General features: G+C 40.4%; 1 protein-coding gene across 3 annotated transcripts in view; it reads right to left on the bottom strand.

The window, feature by feature from the left end:
- Positions 1–223: 223 nt before the first annotated feature.
- sla1a (Src like adaptor 1a) overlaps positions 224–26,844 on the bottom strand; it is a 33,764-nt gene continuing 7,143 nt past the window's right edge. The window contains exons 2-9 of one of the 3 annotated variants that reach the window (XM_037794147.1): positions 6,261–6,360; positions 5,738–5,844; positions 4,505–4,604; positions 4,253–4,339; positions 3,908–4,011; positions 2,383–2,514; positions 1,819–1,948; positions 224–874 (exon numbers count right to left, since the gene is read on the bottom strand). In XM_037794147.1, coding sequence (XP_037650075.1) covers positions 673–874; positions 1,819–1,948; positions 2,383–2,514; positions 3,908–4,011; positions 4,253–4,339; positions 4,505–4,604; positions 5,738–5,844; positions 6,261–6,295 — 897 coding nt within the window. In that variant the 5' untranslated portion in view covers positions 6,296–6,360 and the 3' untranslated portion in view covers positions 224–672. Of the gene's footprint in view, positions 875–1,818; positions 1,949–2,382; positions 2,515–3,907; positions 4,012–4,252; positions 4,340–4,504; positions 4,605–5,737; positions 5,845–6,260; positions 6,442–26,844 lie in introns of those variants that run through there. The other 2 variants (XM_037794146.1, XM_037794148.1) reach the window with 2 other exon arrangements.

The following is a 26,844-nucleotide window of genomic DNA, read 5'->3' as shown; positions in this document are numbered from 1 at the left end:
TCCCTCATGAGTTGGTGGAGACCAAAACAGAGGTAAAAGGAGAATTAACATTGGACTTGCGTATCAGGTGTACACAAACAAAGTTATTGCAAATGTTGCTCCATATTTGCTGTATTTGTAAATAAAATATAATAATACACTACTTAACATGTTTTCCATATCAACATAATAAGGTGGAAATATGTCAAAGTGGCCAAAAAACAACAACAATTAGCCTAACACATTTAAGTTGGTGTCAACCATTTGACCATTTCACATTTATTAAGAACACGGGAAAATAGTTTGAATGCAACAAATATTATATAAACATTAATATTACCCATCAATACCCATGGCATTCAAGTCTCCGTTTAACTATCATGATGCTGGGCTGTTTGTATTTCATGTGCAGAACGCACATCACAGTTCAATTGCACCATCTTCCAGTTCAACTCCATAAAGTTCCATCTTATTAACTGAGTCAAAGTGTAAGTGGTCATGCAATTTGTGTTATTATTAAAGTACTTCACAGTGCTCACATTAGAAACTATATCACACTTGGATGTTTGGGATGCTTGACACAAACATCGGTTCACTGCTGACATTAGAAATGTGGTTGATTTGAGAGAAGGATGCCTTCTATACCGCCTCCCACTCGAAGGTATTCCAGTCTTTTGAGCCCCGCTGCTGTCTCTAGAAGTCATCATCATAGTCAATGTTTCCGAGGCCGCTTTCAGGGACAGCATAAACAGATTTACTCTTTTTCTTCCTGCTCTGTGCTCTCGTCCGTGCAGGGTCTTCAGTGCCAGATAAGGACAGGTAGGCGGCGATGCTGTTTCTGACTCCGTAGCTCACCATGTTGTCACTGCAGCTCTCTGTGTTGACCAGCTGTCCCCTGTTAAAGGAGGAGATGAGAAAATAAATGATTACAGAGCATCTCAATGTTTCGATTTTCTTCCTCACTTGTGGAAAAATTCACCCCTATTGACCCACATCTACGGTGCTTATAGCAACCGATAAAGGCTATTTAATAGCATGATAACAGTCTAATCGGCTGTAAAATTATGAAAATGATATATGTTGCCGTCTGGATTTCAAGCCATTTTACTTTCTTTAAATCCATCTACCACAGATCTGCTTGAATATCGATATTCAATAACGAGTCATTAATTAGTTAATCGAAAGAAAATGAATCAATTTTGATCGTTGCTTAATTGTTTCAGACATTTTTAAAGAGAAAATACCAAACATATCTGGTTCCAGTTTGAGGATTTGGTGTGTTTCTTTCTCATATATGATAGCTCATTTAATATCTTCAGATTTTAGACTGTTGGTTAGATAAAACAACCAATCTGAATAAGTCATGTTGGGCTCTGGGATATTATAAAGGCCAATTTTCAACATTTAGGCCTTATACGCAGAGCAATTAATTGCTTATTACCTCCGCCAAGGCCAAAGGCCTAGGAAGGAGGGTATGTTTTCACTGGCGTTAGTGTGTTGGTTTGTCCGTTTGTCCGTTTGGACGATTACAACAAAAGTCTGCGATGGATTTGAATGAAATCTTTTGGAGGGGTGGGGTGTGGCACAATGAACAATCCACTAGATTTTGGTGGCGATCTGGATCATGATCTGGCTTCGGGAATTTTTTTTAATAACTCCGCTCAGCCTGTGCATTAACACCACAGGCTTTAAGACATGCGCAGTGTTACTGATGACGCGTTCATGATGCAGCGGGGGGGGGGGCAGCGACGTACATGAAACCTGCTACAGAATCATCATGCACTGTCATGGTGACAGATTAAAGCTGGTAAATATCATTACCAAACCTCCATAATGTACCTGTCTATTTTCTTCCAGTCAAAGTTGCGTCGCATGACTACAGGTGGCGCTCCGGGAGATACATCTAACGGTGGCGTCATGCCTGACAGACAGGGGGTGGTTAACGCACAACATAGGCCATCTGCAAAGTCTGAAAAGAAAGCGAAGGGAGAGGAAATAAAATACTGCTCACAAGCTTATAAACAAAAAGAACACATTTAGCATAATTTGCATTCTTTCACACTCTGCTGCTCAGGCAAAAACACAAACTTGTGAGAGTGGTTGGTGGTAATAAGTTCACAACAATTAACGCCAACACTTTTCTAGGCACCAGTAGTCACTAACATGCATGCATATTGATTCTCATTTCCTGTTTTGTTGCAAAAATGTTCTGTAAGAGCAGGAAGTATCAAAAGCTGACCACTGATAAGAAACAGTCCTATATTTAGAACAAGATAAATTATTTTCAGTGCTTACACGCATGAGATAACTTCTTTGTTTGACTCTACATGTGGTGGTGCTTGTTTCCTTCTTGTTTGTTTTTAGTCACACGTCTCTCTATTTAGTTATCGAGCATCCACTCACCACAGTAGTGGTTGATCAAATCTTCAAGGCACTGGAAGGTGAGGCGTGGGGAGATGTAGTACCAGCTGTTGTCCAATCTGAAGATACGATAGTGCTTTACGATCCTGTGCTTCACTGAGAGCGAATACAGACCTGAGGATATGACACACAACATACACTTATAGCAATAACCTCTCAAGCACTTTTCTAGAAAACAAGCACATAATGGTATCAGGTCTCTGAACCCAAGAACATCAATAACTGTTGATTCACTCATAAAAGCAGAAGTAACGTGAATGTCAATCCTGTGCTGTAGAGCCCATCCCCTCCCATGCTTAGTCACTGTGGATTTTTGCATCATGAGTAAAGAAAAAGTTTCAGATCAAAATAGAAACAGATTTTTTCAGGGTAGAATCCCTCCATGCATAATCCTCAAAGGAATCGTTTTTGGGAAATACCAACCCGTTCTCATTCCCGGGGCATCAAATACCGACAATTTGTCACGGCCATCTGCGTTCGATACTGCCGCCCACACAAGGCATCCTTTAGCGCCAGTATGCGACGCACCGGGCTTTCCAATAACTCATGCTCAGCTCATGTTTTGTGTCCTGTGTTCACAACGCCAAGACACATTTTCACTTTACAAACGTAGTAATTTTAAGCCCAAATTGTTGTTTCTTCCTAAACCTAACTAAGGGGTTTTGTTGCCTAAACCTAAGCAAGTGTTTTTATTTAATTCACTAAATTAATCATGTGTTTACTGCGATAGAAAAGTGACGCTAAGGCGTCTGACAAAGCGTCAATATGTGACAGGCTGGGATGAGAAGAACGTGTTGGGTAGCCTGGCTTAGTCCAAAAGTTAAAAAAAAAAATCAGTTTACCACCACCTCTAAAGCTCAATAATTAATGCATTATTTGTTTGTTTTAATCCGTACAGAAACAAGTGTAAAAACATCAATTTGTGGTTTTAGGAAGGGTTGGGTACCAGATTATTTCTTGGCTGTTTTGACTTCTGAATTCTTGACTATTTTAACGTTTGGCAAGAAAGTGAATAAGAATGTCTATTATTTTAGCTTGTTTTGTTGTTGTTGTTGTTGTTGTTGTTGTTGTTGTCATTTTGAGACAATTTTTGAGAATTTTGCCTTTACAGACAGAAAACATGGGGTTAGAGCAAATGGTAATGATATGCATCAAAAGTCCCCTGCCAGATATTAGATGATGTGGGCCTTTGACCATGTGGACGCTCCAGGTCGGAAATTCTTTTAATTTTCGACAATGAGATAATATCTCAACTGTTTTAAGTTATGCCAAAAATATACTCAAAATCTCTCCATTCCAAATCCTCAAAACATCTGTGAATATCATTTTCTTGACTCACGATTTGGATCTCGGCTCGGCTGCTCTTGTCTTAACATCATGCTGATCTAATCTCACCCCATACTTCCTTGTTGACAAGCATTTTAACTCCCTATGCAGAGACTCTAGCCAAAGTCCAACCAAACTCACACAGCTGATTGTGGACTCTGCTGTAAGTAAATGTTCTCACCTCTCTCTGTGGCGCTCTCCCGCACCAGGAAGGAGCCCACTCTGGTCCCGGGTAGACAGAGCAGCTCCTCGGCCTTCTGCCTCTCCACCCCTTCAAACAGCCAACTGACCCAACAAAACACATGCTATGAGTTAAAGATCACATTAAATACTTAAAATCCCGTTCATATTCAAGACAACACATGACTAATATCTTGAGTTACTAACATCTCCCCCTGCCACAGAGAGATCTTAGATAGTGTAGTGGAGTGGAAAAAGATGCAATAGATAACTTTTTTGCTGTTTTCAATCTGAAGTAAGATCAAACAGACCAACTAGAGGATCGTGTCAGTGTAATCCTACTTACCCATGGTACACTTTGGCCACATGGCTGTTTGGTATGTAGTTCTCCTTTTGTGTTTGGACAGAGCGTACTCTCCAAAAGTGTGCCTCCCTGATCACCATAAAGAAACAAAGAGGAATCAACCACTGACCTTTGGGGTGAACACTTCTCTATACTGCAAACTTAAAACATCAAGTTACAAGTTGTGTACGTAATGTACGTCTGGATGTGAAAACTGGATTGTTTTTAATCAAGAGTGCAAAAACATGAACGTACTGAGCGACGAGTCTGAGCTTCTCCCCCATCAAGAAGATGGGCTCGCTGATTTCACGTGCCGGGTAGTCCTGAAGCACCACTAGCAAGTCCTCCTCCGAACCTGCCAAGAACAATATTTACAGCGTTTACAAACAGCTAAATGCTGATACACAGACATCATGATTTGGAAAAGACTAAAAACGTTTCAGACCAAACCTCGGACATGATAGTGTAAGGCAGGCTTTTCACTACCTTAACTATAACCTATTACTTAATTAAACTCCTGCAGGGCTGTGGGTAGAATAAGAGCACAGGGAGAGCTTGGTCTGTTCAACAGGATCCACATTTAATCACTCCACTCAGCGTAGGACAAATCAAAAGGTGGCACATCACTTCATATCCCTCCGCCAATCTTAACCATCACTCATCCCACAGGCACGCCAAACCATATAGTTCCATGCCCTTACTTAAAGAGCAGAATACAAAATGTACACTGTATAAAATATGTCTTTATAAAAATAAATCTAATCTTACAATAGCCAATTAATTTTGTTTGAGTTTTTGTAGTGGTGGAATGTAACAAAGTAAATTTACTGCAGTACTGTATAGTACAAATTTGAGGTACTTGTACTTTACTTATTTCCATTTTCTGCTACTTAATATTTTTACTCCACTATATCTCAGAGGGAAATGTAGTTTTTACTGCACTACATTTATTTGATAACTTTAGCTACTAGTACTTTTTACATAACAAACATATGATATGCTTTTATGATATGATGTAGTACTGTACTACTAATCTACCAAGTAGTACATAAAGTATCTAAATTGATGAAGAACTGCAACATTAAAATGTTTTTGGTAGTGATAAACACAGAATAATATAATATTCTAAAATAATACAACACTTTGAAAGGAGCAGTTCTGCATAATGAGTCCTTTTACTTTTGATATTTTTTTATAGTAGCCTTCTGAATTCAGGACTTTTATTTGTAATGGAGTATTTTAGACTGTGGTATTTGTACTTTTACTTAAGTAAAACATTCTGAGTACTTCTTCCACCACTGATTTTTTGTTTTAAAATATTTTTGAGTGTAGTTTAAATTCATTACATCTCTGATATCATGAAGCTGTTAACATATGCAAAAAGTGCATGTCTGCTGTTACTGACAGTAGTGGAGAAAGCTTTCACTATGCACCATGCAAAATACTACAATGTTATCTTAAAAAAAAAATAACTTCGAGAGATCTTACCTTTTACAGAGTTGTCTGTTTTGACCTTGTCCCTGGCATTCCCGCCTCTCATCATATTCCCCATCCTCCACACGGACCCGACTCCAGAGGGCAGAGAGACAGATACACTGTGAATATACGAACCAATTTTGCACTCATGTACCAACCTGTACCACTAAACTTCTCTCTGCTGTTTTTAACTTCCTATAAGCTGACCATTAGTCCACTATCTCAACTGACACACACACTTTTTTTTGCAGAAAGGGGAAGCTGAGGCTAGATGCTATCGTACTAAATTTTCCATTGCAGCACCTATTGCTCTGTCTACTGACAACTCACAGTGATTACTGATATTGAATTGGTATATTGCAAAATCCTGTTCCCATGTTGCAGAGCACAATTACAAAATTTACAATATGATGCATTTCAACAGATCCGGCCTATGTGAACATAGTCTCAAGTATGGAGAAATACCATTCCCGTCAATACAGATACTGTGAGTGTATAACAGAAGCAGGTGATGTGATCAAATGTAGACACCTACCTGTGGGACTCGTAGCTGGTCTGCTGTGATGGCATCAAGTGTGGCGAGAGAGATGATTGCCCAAACAGGGCATGGTGGCAGCAGCCGAGTCCTGTAGCTACTAGAGAAGTACCATGTTCATAATAGTTTACAGTAATGACCTGTCAAAGACGTGACGACAGCGCCGCTGCTGACTGCAAATTCACTTCCTGTAACGAAATGAGGAAGAGGGCCCGCAAAAGTGTTGTTGAAACACACAGCAGATCGTGAGAGACGAGACAAACAACAGCCCTCTGAATGTAGTTATTTAGAGGAGCTGGGAGCATTAATGTAGGCCGATGTTTCCTGTTAGAATTATATGTCAAAATGTTTGGTAATGTTCTGGTAGAGATCATCAACCTACTTTTGACCTAATTTTGATGTGACAGTTTTATTACTGTCTGATTAGCTGTTATTTACTGTAGTTAAGGAAAGCAGAATGATTTTACAATACATTGACAGAACTATTTTGATAACTGATAATCATTTGATTAGTTTTTTCAAGCGTTACCTTGTTCCAGCTTCTCCATTGCAGCCTACATATCATCTTTTTGAGTTTTGGTTGGACATCTGAAGACGCCACCTTGGGGTTAACAGACGTTTTTCACTATTTTCTGGCATTTTACAGATTAAACAATAAAAGGAAAAGTTCAGCTACTTGTACTAAATACACTTATTCGCTTTCTTGCCAGAGTTAGATGAGAAGATTGACACCACTTTCTTGTTTGTACACCAAATATGAAGCTACAGCCAGCAGATGGTTATAGCTTAGTTTAGCACATAAACTCTCGACAGGAGGCTCTGTCCGACAGTCACAAACTCAACCTCTAAAAACATACTGAGTAACACAAAAACTATGTTTCTTTGTTTTTTTACGGGGGTATTATGTGCAAGACTGTTGTCATGTGTTTCTTTGCTGGGACCAGTTGTTAGGCAACTAGCAGAGGCTACAGGAAGTTACTGGTTCCTTGAAGATAGTGAATTCCTACTGGGACTTACTACTTGAGGTTACTGTTTTCCATTGTCTCCAGGCATTGTGCTAAACTAAGCTAACTGGCTTCATACTCACCGTACAAACATGAGAGTCTTATCAGTTTTCTCATCTAACTCGGCACAAAAGTGAATAAGTGTTTCCAAAATATTTAACTATTCCTGTAATCAAACAATTTGCATATTCATCTGAAATGAAAATAATCATTAGTCACAGCCCTAAAGTGAATTAAAATAAAGATATGAGTACATTGTTACCGTCACTGCAGTACATACATGCAAAAAGCAACAGTATTCAGAGACCTCAATAGTCATTTGAGAACTCTCCTTCACACCCATAATTAGTGACTTTGCTTAAAGCTGCAGTCGGTAACTTTGAGCAGATAAAAAGTTAAAACTGTCACTATATCCTGACAGTAGTGCATAAAACAGATCATCTGTGAACTTCCGAGTGCTCCTAATGGCATTTTCAAGATTTCACTGCTCCCTATTTCTTTCCTCAAATGTTTTCAGAAAGATCTTGTAGTGTACTGTTTAGCTGTAAAATGAGAACGTTTGCTCCAGCCGGCGGGCGGTGCTTGGTTTTGTCTTGAATGTTTTCAAAATGGTTTGCTGGGTCAAAAACTTTCTCATTTTACAGCTAAACAGTACACTACAAGATGTTTCTGAAAACATTTGAGGAGAGAAATAGGCATTACAGGAACAGAATATTGATTCATATTTGAGTTTGTGAGTTTCTCGAGTGAGTGATTGACAGCTGCTGTAGAGACAGCTCGGCTCTGATTGGTTGTTTTCCTTCGGGCATGTTGAAATCTCGCTGATGCCATTAGGAGCACAAGAGGACACAGAGGAACAGGATTTTTTTTTTTACAGATTATCTGTCAAATTATCTGACCGAATTATGAAAATAACTTTTTATATTTTTTTCTCAAAGTTACCTACTGCAGCTTTTAGCTTTTAAACCATTTATCTCATACAGAACAAAACTGAATTCCTCTTTCTTAATGGCCACCAGAGACAAAGTGAAGGATCAAATATATAAATAATTCTATTTATTGGAACTGTCATGATATGTTTTACATATACTGTAATGTTATTTTTAGTCTGTGAACTAGCATTTTTAGCCCAGAGGAAGTCTGCATTTACCAGCTTTCATGCTTGGTGGGACACTCAGTGATTTCATGCTGCCACTGTGGTTACGTAAATGTTTTAAAAGTTTAGGGATAGCATCTTAAGGTATAGATATACAGAAATAAATTTACTGGTAGGAAGATGTATGTGATAATCACTTTGTAATCGCTACAGATCTACTTAAAAAGTATACAGCTCCGTGATAGAAACAGAAACTTGGAAAATAAAGTCACCCTGGTTAATCTCTCATGAATCTGTCAGAGGGGAACTGGAAATAAGTCGCTCTTATCTTTAGCTGTGGTGTTTATCTGGTGTCTGAAAGTACCCCAGAATGACGCTGATGAAGTTTAAAAATTAGGGAACCCAAAACCATTCAGTTTCAGATATGACCTTCTGAGACAGTCATCACATCCCAGTCTGTATGAAATGTACGTTCCCGTTCCTGTATGTCAGGAATTTATGGTATGTGCATGATGTGTTATGCCCGTAGATTTCTGACAAACTGCTGCGGATTTCACAAAAATGGTATGTTGTGGTTTTTCTTTGCAGCTCCAGACGTCTCATGATAACAAACTGACTTTTCTTTCCTCTTTCACTCCCTGTCTCACTCCTACTTGCCCTGTGATTCATTATCTCTCTCATTGATATCTATTTAGCTTTTTATTCTTTACAGCAAACACTCCCATTTTTTCTCATCTCAGCTCCACTAATGTATTGTTTTTTATTTGAATCACAGTCTTTATGCACTTTCAACCCTTATATAAGGCTAGATTGAGTATATCCGAAGCCTCAGATCCCTTGTTACATAAGAATATTCCTCTGTGCCACACTTTACTATTCTCAAGACAACTCAGCTCATGTATTTTCCATATTAAAAGCTGGACCAGTCTGCTCCAGACCATTAGGCCTCTTTCTCCTGCCACCTTTCCTCTCCGAACGCAGGACATTGATGCAATAACACAAAGACAGAGACAGAGCGAAAGATCAGTGTCAAAGTAAACTTATCTTTGGGGATTTTTAAAAGGAGATAAATAGGGTATCATATAAACCCTTTTTCATATTGGGGTCACTGATTTAAAGTCTTGGCAGATATTAGTTGTAGTCAGAAAACACTGAGCTGGCAGTTCCTTTTGTTGGCTTCCTGCTGTGTGTGTGTGTGTGTGTGTGTGTGTGTGTGTGTGTGTGTGTGCGTGTGCGCGTATGTGTGTGTGTTTGTGATACATATTCCTCAGAGGAAGTACACAGGAATCGTACTTCTAATCATGTCGTAACTGAACTGCAGCTAAACTGCATTTTAGGCTGTACCGAAGAGTGTTTTTTCTGCTCATTGTAGAAAAGCAAGCCGCTGCTGTAGCTCGGTGGGTGGTGGCTGGTGTCAGATGCCAGGACTCTAACTGTTGTGGCTTCAAGGGAGGAAGGAAGTCTTCATCGGCTTTAGATGAAAATAAATACAAGGTCAATGTGTAACTTGTGTGGTGTGAAAAGCTCACAGAACAGAATGTGCAACATTTCCTGTGGCCAGTTTTATTCATTTTTAGAAATGAGATTTGACTTGTATTTATTGGTGGACATGTTACAGGCAGATGACTCCATCTTCTTTGTGTCTCTCAACAATGTTGTGCTACCAGCAGACAAGCTTTTTGTGTTCTTTTGGGAACTGTTTATTATTAAAGGGTTGGTTCAGCCACAGAACATATTGTCTCACTTACCTCCAGTGGTATAATACGTATAATTCTTATTTGTATCATGCAACTATTTCTATATACTGTATATTCCATTTGTAATTTGGTGTATTACCATTGCACCATATCACAAAGTGAAGAATACGTCTCATGGGGAAGTGCAACAAAGTTCATAATCAGTATATCTAAATGATGGTAGAAGAAGTAAATGTGTTATGAATTCAGATTCTGTACTTCTGTAAAAGTAGCAATACCCCACTGTAAAAACACATTTAAAAAACTAAACGTAAGTGAACGTATAAACGTATTATCAGCACAATATACTTAAATAATCAAAAGTAAAATACATATTATGCAAGAGAGTGGTGCCTGTCAGTGTAATACTATTATAATACTATTATACATATACAGTATATATATATTTAGACAAATATAACAAGCAAAAGACACAGTATAGAAAAAGGATTTTAAACTATTTGACACAATCGGTTTCAAATATTTAGACATATAAGGCTATTGCTTCACTCTGGAATATTTTCCTCCTTGACTACAAAGCTTTTTCTATTCAGCTCCTGTCTCATGTTGCTGACAGTGCCAGGGCCATGTGTGTCTTTGAATGAGTCAGTAGCAGACATAACACAGGTGAAACTACACCAGTGAGGCCGTCCACACTGACCTCCAGCTCAATGGACTCTTTGTTACACGGAGATGAGGAACGTATTCCCCAACTAGTTAAGGTAATTGATCGAGACTCCTTCTCGTCTAAATTGCCTCTATTAATAACGTTTGTTTAAAATTTGATAAGGCAGGTGTTTATTTGGCAAATGAGATGAATAACATCTTATAGGCTACTGCAGTTAAGAAACAGGAAGAAGTTAAAGCACAGGTGTCAATCACAAGGTAGCCACGCCCTAAAGCATACCCTGCTTTATGGTCTATTTGAATCCAAATGGGACCATAATTTACTAAATGAACATTGTGCTGTATTGAAGAAGACTTAAAACTAGCGATTGAGACCATAAACTCATGTTTACAATGTTTACTGAGGTAATAAATCAAGTGCAACCAGAGGAGTCGCCCCCTGCTGGCCATTAGAAAGAGTGCAAGTTTAAGGCACTTCCACAATGGCTTCACTTTTCAGACCCAGAGGTAGCCCACTGGTTTTTATTCATAAAATGCTCATAAAAGCAGTGCAGCAGGTGTTTGCAGATGTTACGCTGGCAGTAAAGCTAATATTTAGCTGTCAGAGACTTTCCCCACGTAGATAATTGCATGATTGATGTCCCAGTGCACGTTTATAACACATGTTGGGGGGGAAGTTAAAGCTCCAACTTTGAAAATGGTTGGGGCAACACACTCGTTCCCTGCCTCTCGTATACAAAGACAGATGCTCTCTGCTCTGTGGCTGACGTTGGCCACAGTTGCCAGTAGCTGCTGTATAGGAGACTGGATGTGTTTGAACATTTCAAGGAGAAGTGACTTCCACGCCCTCTGTCTAAAATTACAAAATTACTGACTGTAAGGAATTCCCCTCATAATTTATTTTTTCTAGCAGTCTAAATCGAGGCGTGTTCATATGCCTTTAAGGCTCTTTGACAGGGAGTGGAGCTGAGTGTTGCTATAATGAATCTCTACACAGTTCCTCTTTTCGTAAAAACAATACACATTCCACTTGCTCGGACACCGGTTGTTAGTCCTTATGTGGTTGTTGTGTTCTCTCACTGTAATGAGCAGTATCTAAATACAGAAGCAAGGCTGACCCCGCTGGACTCCAAACCACAGGATTGACAGGAACGGGGCGTGTGTCGGCTATATGTGCATGTGTATATGTATCTGCTGCTTTTTTATAGCCAAAATTACATACATATATAACCCCAAATCCTCCACCAGTTAGCCTGTAATCATTAATATGATGTGGTCACTGCATGTGTGTCATTCAGGCATCTGGAGCATCTTATCCACCAAACCATCTGCACAAGTAATCAGCCCTCCCTGCTTCTCACATCCATTAATGCATTCCTCCCAGCTTTCACAAAATATTTCTCGGGAACAATCCTCAGATGAATTTCGACAGCGTGTGTTATTTCTATTTGCTTATTTGGTGATTTAAAATAATAACATAGCGTGTTATCCTCGAGCACACTTCAGCAGAATCATTTTGGTGTTTTTAATGGTACCATAATTGGATGAAATTGCATTAAGAAATCTTAGCCTGCTAACCACTACATCATTATAGCAGTTTGTGAGGGGAGAGAGCATACAAGGCTGCAAAGTTGTCCTCAGTTTAGTCTTTTCTGGCAGGGAAGCAAAAAAGCAAAGTTCCTCAGTGAATCAACAACAACAATTTTTAGACCTGAAAACCTTTCCAGACCTGAAACATTTATTCCAGTCTGCTGAAATAATGAGACTTCACTTAATGGCTTGTGTAAAGGAAAATATTACTCATAAGAATTGCATCACTGACATTACTGTGAACCGCTACCACCATTAAAAGAATCCAGTACCGGGCCATGTGATGGCACTTAGTTAAGTGGAGGTCCTTAAGAAAACTGTGGCTGGACCATCTTGGCAAAATAACTAACGTGTGATGCCACTATTCCTTCTCATGAGAAATCAAACAATTAAACCCATTTTTGTTACTATGGTTGGCCTTTTTTCAGCAATAGCCATTTAATGTATTTACAGTCTGTAATTAAGTCACTATATAGTAGTTTTCATTGTTTGTGGCGGAGTCCGCCATTCCTACAATAGATTTAAATTGCCTTCTTGCTTCCTGTGAGGGATGCACAGGAAGCAACGCAGCATGTAATCCAGTGTTACTGTTTTTATCTCATCAATATTAGCCTGTTCACTCTCCCACAGTCACATCGGAGACAACATTTTCTACAGCTGCTGCTTCACATTAAAAACTCTCAAATGGCAAAATACGAGGTGGCTTTTATTGTGAAGCAGTCACAGGAAACGCAATGTATTTTTCTCCGTGGTTAGCGCTAAAGCTAATAACCCTAATAACTACTGACACAACAGTTGCTCGGGGAGTGTTTGCTGTATTATTAAACTGCACTTTCTGTTACCACGGTAACTATGGCTGTCGCCAAATCAACCAGGACTGAAATCATTACTAATACAACTGTAATGTATTAAAACTTTAAAGGGGACATATCATGCTCATTTCTAGGTTCATACTTGTATTTTGAGTTTCTAGAACATGTTTACATATTTTAAAATAAAAAAAAAAACAGATTGTTTTTCTCATACTGTCTGTCTGAATATACCTGTATTCACCCTCTGTCTGAGACTCTCCGTTTTAGTGCCTGTCTTGAGAAGATAGTTCTCAAGCCGTGAGCGGTATATTCTAATGAGCCTGCATGTGACATAAGAAGGGGAGACAAATCTGAATGTCTTGTTGAATCACATGTTTTCTGATCCAGGCAACCTACAAAAAACTGACTGGGTTGTCTTATTTCACAGTTTGTGGTTGGTAGACGCTCCAGATACCCAAATGTGTGTGCACAAGCTCTGAAAAAGTGAGTTGTTCATGCTATCTCCCCTGTAAGGACAGACACAGCCAGAGACGCATGCATGTACGATGTGCATTTCCTAAAAGAGGGCTTAAATGGGTACTTAATTGATTTAGTAGTGCGCTTCCATAAGTTGGGGGACTTGCAAGAAACAGATTTTCTAAAGAGTAGTCAAGTTCGATACAGTAGAGGCAGAGATATCCAAGGCATTAAGGCCCAGACACACCAAACTGATATCAAAGAACTAGCGGTGACGAAGGCCGACCGTTGCTTGGCCAAAAAGTTGCACTCAAACACACTGCAAAAGACTACAGCTGACGGCCAACTACCATGTACATTCTGCGCTTGCATGAGAGGAAATAAGTCTCCATACCAGCAGGTAACGGTAGTTCGTTTTCGTCATTCAAAAAGGGAAACCGGAAGACCAAGGATGGTGGATGTACAAGCCGTTGTTATGATACGTACATGAAACAAAGCGGCGTTTACCGACCGTTTTCACACCACTCTCACTCGCCACTTAGCTTCATTCCAGATGGCCATGTCGTTGTGAAAATATCCGTGTATTGGAACGATCAGATGCGATGTGTATGCCCTCTTGACTTTACTAGTTGCCTTGCCTTCCTAACTTCCGTTTCTCTTTGTGTGCACTGATTCATTTAAGCTGAACTGCCAATCAGAGTGATTTCTCTCACCGACGGGCTCCGCCACCGATTCAACATGTTGAATCACCCAAAAAAAGCTGACGGTGCGGGACATACAGCAAAAAGCCGATAGATGCTCACCGACGGCACCTAAGTGGCCAATGGCCCACTGTGGGCTTGGTGTGCCTTTAAGCCTTGAGTATGGGCTCCATTTTCAAAAACACAGCAGATCATATCCTATCATTTCCCATAATGCAACTCTATAGCATATTTTGTTAGACCCTGTGTACTTTGTCAGGGTTATTTTCCCATAAGAAAGCTCCCTTCAGAGCCACAGGAGACATTATACAACTGTTTTCACTGGCTTAGTAGTACTCCTCATGACACGTAAACTGACTTTGATGTGTAAAATCTCTTTAATTCTCAAAGTCAGTAAGGTTACCTTAAGTTGTTCCAGGACAGGTTTGACATCATGCATCCATTAGTGGAGGAGGTGCAGACTTGCACTAATTGTGCCATTAAACTAACAAGTGTCTCTGCAGTGAAATCCCCAAAGGTGTTCTCTGCAAACAGGGAAAGTGTTCCTAATGTCAGGTCCTCATCCAAGCCCTGTTATCAGTGATTTCATGTGGGCCACCTGTGTATTCTGGCAGCCGCGCCCCCAACCTCCACCTACACATGCACGCTTACACGCACACACATCAAGGATAATGCCAGGCTTCACATCCAGGGCAGAGTAACTATCGGTTACCTTGCCAGCCAGCCCTGCCGAGCCCATAATGAGTGTCTGCATCTGCGGACGCAGTCGCTCTCTTCAGCGATCCAGATGGGAGTTTACCGTTTATCGCTGCGTCATCATCTATTACCCACTCATTATACACCAGCAAGCTATTTTCATGATGCATGATTTCACTGTGCACCTGTGAAAGTACATCCACCCCCCCCTAAAAACATACAGGCACACTGTTGTTTTAAGACATGCAAATCCCTAAAAAAGCCCCAGAGACAGATTTGATTAAGACTTTAATGGTGTCGGCTTTGGTGTAAACATGTGTTTGCTCACTGGAAACATGTATTGAGTTACGTATAACTGTGTGGAATGTAATAATCCACAGTCCTGAGCAGATAATGTCATGTAGATGTAATGTTAGTTGATTTCACATGACAGAAGGTTATATTTTCAATCATTTTTTTTTTACATCCAACTATATTTTACTCATTCAGCTCAGCAAAAGTAAAGATGTGACACAAATACACTGAACTACAGTATTTCACTAGCTGGGCCCTGACTAGCTGATGTACCTTTGTCAGGGAAAGTAAATCCGAGCAACTGTTACATAATTAAGGGAAACACTCTTTAAACTCGTTTTTCCACTGGCTGGTGTTCGAAATCATTCGGCTCCTGCTGGCACTCCAGGCCGATCATTTGCTTTATTACTTTCTGAGAAACAACCCACAATGGAACAGTGAAAATTAATTGCCAACAGTTCTTAACTGTAACTGTGATTGTCTGCTCGCTGGCTAAAAGATATTGTCATGAATGCAGGAAAGCAATGTGGAGGAAAGCTCAACGTCACACACATTGGTGATTTTGATGCGAGACAGAGCAGGTTGAAATGCAGACTGTGATGCCGGGCATCGACTGAAAGGTCCACTATGTGTGAAATAAATGTCTTTTTTTTAGTTTGTAGGCACAACTTTGCAATTAAAGCATATTTCCTTTTTTTTCTTTAAAGTGAGACTATGTTACTTTTGAAAAAATTAATAACACAATCCTCCTCTTACAAATGAAAAGTTAAATTCATAAGCAATAAAACCCACCACTGTTCAATTCACAGGCTGTTCTCATACACCTTTCTTAGCTATAACTACGAAAAGTAATAAGCTGTAATTCATATTTCTCATGAAATCTGTATGAAATCCACGTAACTGTGAAACAGGAAGTATAAAGAGAGAAATAACTTTTCATAAGATATACAAACTGTTGTATGAGGATGTGATGATATTCAACACTGTAGAGTTTCACTGCAACAGCCTTACTTGATCTAGTATAACCAGTAGCTCATAGCGACTAAGGTCAGCTAATGCAAGCAAACTTTAGATTAGCACTTTCTGCTACAGTGTAATTGTCTCTTGTGGCCACAGTGGCCGCTGTTTAGAAAAAGTTACATAGGATAGCTTTAACTATTGGCCTTTGAGTAACTAATACAAATAGCTAGTTGGTGTCTGAATATCTCAACATAAAATATTCAGTTATCCTTCACAACAAACATACTTTTTCTTAATGCAACAGTAATGACAAAAACCTGTCTATCCAAAATGTGATCAATTTTATATGGAGGCTCATAATGCAGCTTTAATGTGCAGGTAGGAACAGCGAGGATTCACTATTCACCTAAACACTGAAGCTTGATAGGTTTTACAATTGATTTCAAGAATGATAATAACAATACTCCATTTCTGTAATCCTCCTGTGAGGGAGCAAATACTTTCCGGTGTTCATTCCACTAATGTAACCACCAACTGAATATGTGTAACGTGATTCCTGTCATTTCCCTCGTTCCTGACATTCCTGCCTGATGTTTTTAACTTTGGAATTCACCTTGTCATCTGAGTTCAAGGTTTCAAGCCAGAACTGACCAGCGCCCACACAGCTTCCTTCATCAGAATATGGTGATTACACATAGCTATTTCTGCTGTCAAAAAGTGGTTGTGTTTTATTTATTGCGATGCTTCTCGACTTTACCTTCATCCTTTTCACTCAAGTAGTTTGTTTAATCTCCAAGATGATGCATCAAAAGACAGCCAAGGACAAACTAGTACAAACTGTGATGTGTTTTCAGTAGCAAAGACCCTGTCTGTGACTGGAACGATTTGTACTGATAAAACAGGAAACACTTGACTTATCAGCAGCCACATGCCTGGAAGAGAATTTGATCTCAGGTCAGAAATACTCACTTAGTGTCTAGCTATTACATATTTCATGGTCGAGTGCAGACGTCACTGGACAGCCTTCCACTGTGTGCAGGCTGTTTTTCATCCCAGTGTGTAATTGGTCCTCATTCACTCCCATTACCAACTCCCCAAAGCAGGAGAGGTCAAAGGAAAAAGACTGAAGCGCTCTGGAAAGATTGCTGACAGCTTTGCAGTCTTCTTATTTATACAAATCTATGAAGATGGGGCGAGAAATAAAAGGACGCCCTGTCATAGCGCCTCACTTTCAACTGGTCACTGCAGGTTTGGAGTTGTGATTGCGTAAACTAGACAGACGTTTAAAGTTCGGTTTTCGCTGCGGCGGGTTCTCCACGGATAAGCTCAGCTCTAAATCTCGTTTACGGCTTCGCTCCACTTTGAGAAAATCCGTTTCAGCCACCATGGCTCCAGGATTCCCCTTATAACCTTTTGAATTTCTCAACAGATGGAGCAGATAAGGCAGCCTGGACTCTCTCACTGATTATAATCTTATTTCCTCTTCTGCTTTTCGTTGTGCTACCGATGGTGCATGTGATTCTTCCAGCCTTTCAGCTGGGTTTCCACCAAAAGTGGAAGTTACTGGGAATTTGAGTCCCTGGAACTACTTCAAGGAACTAAAAGGTTCCTTCAGCCCACTGTTGTTTGTGTTTAGATTCGGCAAATTAGTCCGCTGACGTATGAAAAAGCAATATGACATGGTGGCTGCTTGTTGTAGCGGTAGACACACTGAAGCCCTCGTCCTAAAATGGTCCTAAATCGATACTAGAGTACTTCCTGGTTTCATGAATGAAGCGGTACAGTTGAAGCAATCAGCGATGGTCATCCCTGCACCGGAAAGTTCCAGTACTTTCAGAAAGTACACCCCCGACCTGGGCCTCTTTTGGGGGGTAAAAAGGCCCCAGAAAATGTCCCCAGAACTTAATTTAGACTCTGGTCCCTGCAGTTGAAACACAACAAGTTTCTCAAAAGGTTCTTAGTTCTGGGGAAAGTTCCTGCAGTGGAAACGGGGCTTTTGTCATTTCCAACCATCGACTTGATCAGAATGAAGGTAAATACTTGCAAAAGTGCCATGAATGCTGAGGGGATTAGTTGCCGATGTAAGAGATCTGGCATTAAAGCCTGAGAATGCCTCAAAGTCATTTAGCCCTGTCAGTCATTTGGATATGCATGGAGGGATTGGGATAAACAGCTGCTGAAAGGTCTCAGTAGAGATCTGATCTCTGTGCTGTGTACCCATCTGTATGTCAGATAGCACCTTGTGCTGATTCTTGGCTGCAAATGTACGCTTCAAATCACACACCCTTAGGCTTAGCCCTGTAGAGATAGAAGGTCAGCCAGGGTAAACACTGTAAGACAAAGCATTCCTACAGCGGGCTGGGCTCGTGCAATCAAGAAATGCAACGACCTCGACAAATCAGCCATTTATAACCAAGCAGCGTATCCTCATACAGGGGTTCGTATGATATCTTACGAAAAGTTATTCCTCATTTTGTCGTGCATTTTCCTTCAAATGTCCAGCGTCAATTTCTGCTCCAGTCTTTTCAAAATAAATATCCGTCTTCACAGGAAACAACTTTCTTAGGTATAGGCAGGAAAACCACTTAGTTAGGTTTAGGAAAGATCGTGTTTAAGTTACGCCACAACGGACGTGGTTATGCAACACCGGAAGTAGTGTAACTTAAGTACGGAAGTTACATGACAAAAACTACTTAGTTTAGGAAAGGATTGTGCTTTGGGTGAAATTAACACCGGAATTGGTGCATCATAATTACAGAAGTTACGTGACAAATAAAGCAACATTGACTTCTGTATTCACAAGGGACACGAACACTCCTGGGCTGCTTATTGTTGACCCACACGCAGATGCTCTCAAAGACAGCTTTTGTTAAAAGTCATGATCTTGAGAGCAGTTGGGATCTCGCAGCATCCTTAAGTCCCCCCGTTTTGTCTACACATCACCTCTCGCCTGCCAAAGCGAAACAGAGCAGCACGAAAGCTCAATGCAGGCTCAGTGTGTTAGAAGCTCTGCTACAGCTGGTTCTTAATTTGTGTGATGTGAACCACAACCTTTGGAGAAGAATTGTGTGTTCAAAGCACATATGTTCAAACGTAGGCACTGACGTCCCTTCTGACACACACACACACACACACACACACACACACACACACATACTGTTATACTGTATAATGCTTGTAGGCTGGCACAGTACCAGCATTAGCAATACATACATATGAGACATGTCTGAGCCTAGACTTAACTCACAGAACAAGGCTGACGTGAGGTGAGGAATCTCAGCTCAAGTTACCTGGGCACCAAAGTTATAGTCATACAGATGTTGAGCTTTTGATAACATGAAACTTAGCGCAACACTGAAATTAGTTAAGTACCTAAGTTACGTGAAAAACAAATCAGCGTTGACTTCTGGTTTAAGACGGGACATGGACGCCGGTCTCCTGGGCGAAAGTCGGATATTTTTAGACCCATCCATCCACCCCGACTTCCTCTCTATGTGATGGTTGCTGCTCTTTATATTTCCTGCTTCACGATTACGTGAATTACACATTGGATATAAACAAATTAATGTGCATTACTTTTCGTAGGTATAGCTACGAATATTGTATGAGACCAGCCTGGAAAGAACTACAAAAAAGTTTTTCATATATTGCATCGTTAAACTTCTTATTTCCATTTAGTCAGACCAGTACTATCCTGATTGATTTGCTATTGGCTAGATGTGTAGCTGCAGACAGTTAGAGAGGAGATAAGCAGGTCTTTGAAAGGAAAAGGAAATGTTTGACCAAAGTGATAAATCTAGCCTCGCTGGGTCAGCCAGTGGAAATAAGCTGCTAGGAGAGAATACCGTTAGACATCTAAGGCCTTTGGTGGAAATCGTTTTAATCATGAGCCAACTATCGTTCAGCTTTTAACCCCTGGTGTGTGTTCTTGTGCATTTGCACAACACACCATTTTTCATACAAAGCCTATTATAGAGAGCCAACAGCATTAGACCTGAAACTGAAATAAAAGTTGTTTTTGGCAGGGTTGCAACTTAGTAAATGTTTGCCGGACGTCTATTAGGATTTTCCACTTAACAACAAACACAGGCAGGAATGGAAACTTGATTTTTATATAAACATCTCTATTTAAGAACTGTACGTTACTAAAGGTTGGGAATGATTTACAAGTTGTGCAATACGTCAAAGGAATAATACATCAATTATTAACATACAGTATATTTTCACCCAATGTTACTTGTATAAAACACCCTGAGAGCATTTCATGTAATAAATCAAAAGTTTAAATAGCTGACTGAGCGGCATTATTTTGAGCTTTGTTTGAACTGTACTGTACCTGTGTGCTGTTGCCTTTACCAGGCCAACAATAGGTATATAGCTATCAATAACACAGTATTGCATGGTAAACACTATTAACAAATACCTACAGCCAGCTGCATGAGGATTCGCTGTTGCTATTAAACCGCTTTGAGTTCATGTAGGTTTCTCATATCTGTGGAGCCCAGCAGATGTTTTTTTCTCTGTCCATGAGTCTCAGACCACAGCTATATAAAGAGTATAATTACTGGACTGGTCTGAGTGCAGCCTGCCATGCCCTTCTCTGTCTCACACACACACACACACACACACACACACACACACACACACAAACAAACAAGCCACTCATATAGTTTAAGCACGAAGGCCTACATATGGTTCACAAAGTTCAATCAGGTTTGAGATCTTGGGAAACACGCAAACACGCTTTCTTGCTGCGAGTTAGATGAGAAGGTTGCAATGTCTGCACGGTAAATGTAGCTTAACATACAGACTGGACACATGATGGGGTGTAGAGGGGGACATCTAGCCTGGCTCTGTTCAAGGTAATAAAAGGCTCTGTTTGCCATCCAGCACCTCGAAAGCACATTTGTTTATTCTTTAATCAAAAATGAATCACGGACAGGCTGGCTGTTTCCCCGTTTCCAGTTTCTGCTAAGCTAAACTAGCTTTATATTTACTGTACAGACAGGAGAGTGATATCCACCTTCTCATCTAACTGTAAGCCATACAAATAAGCACATTTACCAAAATGACAAACTATTCCTTTAAAATGTCTTTATCACATTTGTTGGATATTTACCGCTGTGTTTGTTTTAATTATTCTTGCTCATTTAGGAGATATTATAATGATTTCAGCGCACTGCACTACAGTCAGTATGTTTGTGCAGCAGGACTGATTGTTCTGATCTTGGACTATTTCAAGCTGCAGAGAAAACACACTGCTGTTTTAAGATGTTTACAGTCTGTTATGAGGCCACTAGCTGCAGAGGAAAGTTTTTCCCACACTGCTGGGAAGGAGCTTTTTTTTTATGTGTCACCTCAGCAGTTTTTGGTCGCCTCAAGGTGTTGTAAATTCATTCTCCCATTCTAAGGAGGATTACCGACCACACTTGACTTTGAAGCTCGAAGATTTCCAAAACACGGTTTGACTTCAAGGCTTCTGTGTGAGTTGAGGGGATTTTAATGAGGGGATTTTGACTCAAGTCGTAGATGGTCAGCTCCCGTAATCAGGCCATCTATCACACTTTTATACCTGGAGAGCTTTGCAGGCTCATTCACTCTCATGGGACAGATACTGCACAGTGTTCAGGGGGTGCTGTGTTTTATTCTGCCTCACATGCAGGAATGTGATGCACCCAAAGAGTCTAGCGGTGCACATGCTAATATAGGGTGACACAGTGGGTCAATGATTAGTGACCTTCTGCTCGATCCCAATTGTGTGTGCAGATTGCATATTTTGACACAGTCTTTCAGTTCATGCAAATCAAGTGGAGACTTTAAGCTCACCATTAAGAGGTACAGTGTGGTGGATTTGGCGGCATCTAGTGGTGTGGTTGCAGATTGCAACCAACTGAGTACCCCTCTGCTCACTCCTCCCTTTCCAATACTGCGATAACGTGAGAAGCCAATTGCAAAACCGTGGTAACCCCGTTTGCCTCACTCAGAGGCCATCCTTACCATAATAACACGACTTTAGGAGCAACGGAAGTCAGACGGCGGCTGGCGGTACCACGGGTTTGCATGGTTTTGTGCTCACATTACCACAGTTTCACACACATGTCGGAGAACTACAGTGGCTTTCAGGTAACATAAAGACGCCAAAGTCATTCGAGAGAGCCAGTGTTTGGTTTGTGCGTTCTGGGCTACTGTAGAAACATGGCGAAGCAACATGGTGGATTCCCGCTCCCCATGTAGATGTGAAGGGCTCATTCTAAGCTAACAAAGACACAACAATACTTAGTTTCAGGTGATTGTACACTAATGAAAACATAGTTATGAATATTATATTCCATTTCTGCTAAGAGATCCCCCGAAACGTTACACACCGTTCCTTTAATTTGAATGAATGAGTGACGGAAACGTGTCTACAGTGTTTCCCGCTCTCCACCCAATGCATGCTGGGATATCCTCAAGGCCTGAAAAGGATGAAAGGAATAGTTCAACATTCTGGAAAATACACTTATTTGATTTCTTGTTGAGAGTTAGATGAAAAGATCATTACCACTCTGACGTCTGTACACTACATATGAAGCTACAGCAGCAGCCTGTTAGTTTAGCTTAGCATAAAGAGTGTAAACAGGGGGAAACAGCTAGCCTGGCTCTGTCCAATATAAAGAATCCGACTACCAGCACCTCTAAATCTGACAAATTAACACATTAACCGAAATGTTAAAACAACAATATGCTGGAACTCTTTCTTGGCCGGGAGCAGTGCATTCCTTGAGTCTCCGCTGGTTGCCTGGCAACCTCACAGTGATGACAAGACTTCAGGAAACAGTTTGTGTACGGATTAAACAAACAAGATGTACTGTGTTAATTACAGTAGTTAGCTTTAGGTGGATTTTGTTACCTTTCGACAGAGCAGGCTAGTGGTTCCACCCTGTTTCAAGTCATTATGCCAAACTAAGATCTCCAGCTTGTTTAGCTTCATATTTTGTGGACAGACAGGAGAGTGGTATCAATCTTCTCATTTTACTTTTGGTAAAAATGTGAATGAATGTTTTTCCTAAAATGTCAAACTATTCCTTTAAGACAATAGGCCTAAATGAGCTCTTTGTTTCTGCTCTCACTCCCTGACTGTTAAGCCTTTCCCTGCAACAACCTTCACCTTTCAACTTCGACTGAATCATTAAACACTCTGAATTCAAGTCAGCTGACAAACTGAGCCCTATATCCACTTCATGTGAGAACAAAGCAGTCGTCGCCTCAGATCTGGCTTTCATTATGACATACTTTTTGCCAAATGCACCACAACAGACACGTGAAGAGTTGGCACACACGCACACATGCAGCGCCACTTTGATTGACGTCAACTAATGATACATGTAGGTCCATGTGAAGCCCTGCAGCAGTTAACACTAACAACCTCTATCGTATCAGACCAGAAAATGAGGGTCAGATACTGACAAGATCGTGAATGATACCGCCTGTGGTTTGAAACTTTTCTTTCCTGTCTCTGTATTTTTTCAGTGGAGGATGGCAAGGCCAGTTTGTGACAGACAAGTAGAGAGAGGTTAGCTGAGGATCACAGAGAGAAGGAAAGAGAAACTGAGAAATCTTTCAAGATTTATAAAAAAAAGTTAATGAATGACAGAACTGCTCATTTTCAAATTCTTTCATTTCTGTTTGTCTTAGAATGAGCTCACTGACCTTTAAACTGATCTGTTAGTTAGTCATCTATCTCCCTGTCTGTCTTAATTTGTTTGTTTTTCATTTTCGCCATTTGTAAATAATACATTTTCCCAATTTTAGCTTGTTGTTTTTAATATCTATGGAAAAGGGAATGAAACAGGGTTAAAGCTGCAGTAGGTAACTTTGAGCAAATATGATAAAAAAGTTACTACATCCGGGGTACAACATAACGGTCACTATATCCTGACAGTGATTTTCCTCTGTGTCCTCCTGTGCTCCTAATGGCATTCACAAGTTTTCACCGTGCCCAAACGAAGGAAAACATCCCATCAGAGCCATGGAGTCTAAAGCAGCTGTCAATCACTACTAACAAAACTAGCAAACTCTGATCAAACTGTCAATCTAGGCCCTCTGGACTTTCATGCCTATTTCTCGCCTCAAATGTTTTCAGAAACATCTTGTAGTGTACAGTTTAGCTGTAAAATGAAAAAGTGTGCTCCGGCTGGTGGGCGGTGATTGGTTTTGGCGATGGCGGCCGGGTCACAAACGTTCTTATTTTATAGCTAAACAGTACACTAAAATATATGTCTGAAAACATTTGAGGTGAGAAATAAGCAATACAGCAACAGAATGATTCATATTTGATCAGCGCTGCCTGCCGTTTGATCGGAGTTCAGAAAGACTGCTCGGCTCTGATTGGTTGTTTTCCTTCAGGCGCGGTGAAAACTTGCAAATGCCATTAGGAGCACAAAGGGGACACAGAGGAACCTCGTGTTCTTTACAGATTATCTGTCTTATGCACTGCTGTCATGCTGACTGTTTTATAATAAATAACTTCTTATTTTGTCAAAATTACCTACTGCAGCTTTAATGAAATCCTTAGACAACACATAGTAAGGATACATTTTGAAAACTAATGCTGTCTTAACTACAGTAAACAAGGGGTTTGTATGATATTTCTACATTTAGTCTCAGAGGGTTCCTAGTTTGCATACATGGGAATCATCAAAAAAACATTACAATAGGAATACTTACTTTTCAAGAAGAATTTAAAGACCCAATATTACTAAGGAAACAAAAGAATCAAACATAGAGAAATGATATTAAATCTTAGATGACATGTGAAATGTGACAAATAAACCAATGAACTGAACTGAGTCGGATGGAAATGGACTGAAGGGGGAGAAAGAAAGAAAGAAAGCAATAGAAAGTGACAGAGATGGAAAAGCAGAGATGGAGAGAAATTGAGCGTGAGAGAAAGAGTGCACAAGAGACAGAGAGAGTGGCCACATTGTGCGGTGGAGTCGGATCAGGTCGTCCCGCTCAGAGCGGAGAGATCAGCGCCGCTCAGATCAGCTCAGAGGCTGACAGCTCTCTGACAGGGATTTAGAGGACTGACTGTAAATAATAGGGGTTCAGACCTGGGGCACCTTGCTCCTTGACAAAGTGCTCATTTCTCATCTGTCTCTCTGTTGCTTACGGTGCCTATAATTCTCCCAGATTTTAGATTCTTTCAGTGATATATTCATCAGTGACATGAGAGGTCCAATATAACTGAAATAATAGACATTTTCCATACGGTTTGACAGCAGTGAAAAGTGGAATTAGCTTGGAAATCATCTGCGTCATCCCAAAGAGAAACATTCAAATTCCTGGAAAATGAAAGGAAAGCAAAGTCGCAGACTTTGAGATAGATGACATCACTGATTCAAACTGAACATCTGGCGGCCAGACATGGACCCAGCCTTAAAATAGGTAGGCGACCTGCAGGGTATATTTATTCGCTTTGTTTCAACAATTTGTCTGCAGTTCAGATAGTTCTTGGAACCGCTACAGCTGCTGAGTGGAAGTATGGCCTTAAAGTGTGTACAGATGAGCATCTGTTAAATGAAACGTCAGTGACACACAATCCTAAATCAACAATATGAAGATTGGAATTCAGTGCAATGAATTAATGAAGGTTGAAGAAAAGCTATGGCTCAGATTTTACAGTTATATCTTGCATGGGGGAATCTAAACCAAATGTACAACATAAGCAGTCAACAATCAAGCCCACTATGACAATGTTAGCTAAATGATGGTGTACAAGATATGTACAGAGGGTCTCTGCTTTGAGGTTGAAAGTGAAGAAGGTATGGATGAGTATGAGCATGGTGAATAGCATAGTTACTTTCTAACTTGCTAAAGAGACACTGTCCCAACAACACAGTCTAATGGCAGTTCGTGAAATAGTCACGAAATTTAATCTATTTGATTCGTGTACATAGACACGAATTGACCTTTTTTTTCAACAACTTGTGACGCAGGTGTCAATTTCACCTCCAGTCTTTTCAAAATAAAACTACTTAGTTAGGTTGAGGAATAGTTCAACTTGGTAAGGCTTAGGCAACAAAAGTACTTAGTTAGGTTTAGGAAATGGTCACAGTTTGGGTTCAAATAACACCGGAAGTGGCGTAACTTAAGTACGGAAGTTACGTGGCAAATAAATCAACTTGTGGTTTCGCACACGGGACACGAACACCGGTTTCCTGGGCAAAAGTCCTGTGTAATCAACCCACCCATCCACCACAACCTCCTCACTATACCTCCCAGTTCACAATTATGTGGATTACATACGTACATACCTGGAAAAAAATGTAAGGAATAATCAGAAGGTCTCAACTTTAAGGTTGAAAATAAAGAACGGGTGGATGAGTACTTAAGCATGGTGAATGGCATAGTTGCTTTCTAACTTGCTAAAAAAGGCACTGTCCCTTCTATCCCTTCTGTCCCTTCTGTCCCCTGTCCCAACCGACCCCGCTCTCCCCTATATACTGCACATTTAAAGGGACTGTTTGTAACTTTTTACACATAGAAATCTACCGGGTCGGTGTCCCATGCGCGCTCGCATATGCGTGCTCACGTGTGGCTACGCTGTTCAGACCGCTCTGCTGCCTGCTTG

This window comes from Sebastes umbrosus, chromosome 15 (assembly GCF_015220745.1).
Source record: "Sebastes umbrosus isolate fSebUmb1 chromosome 15, fSebUmb1.pri, whole genome shotgun sequence".
Lineage (NCBI taxonomy): Eukaryota > Metazoa > Chordata > Actinopteri > Perciformes > Sebastidae > Sebastes > Sebastes umbrosus.
The sequence above is the reverse complement of the archived record's forward strand: the minus strand, read 5'-3'. Positions and strand labels throughout refer to the sequence as shown.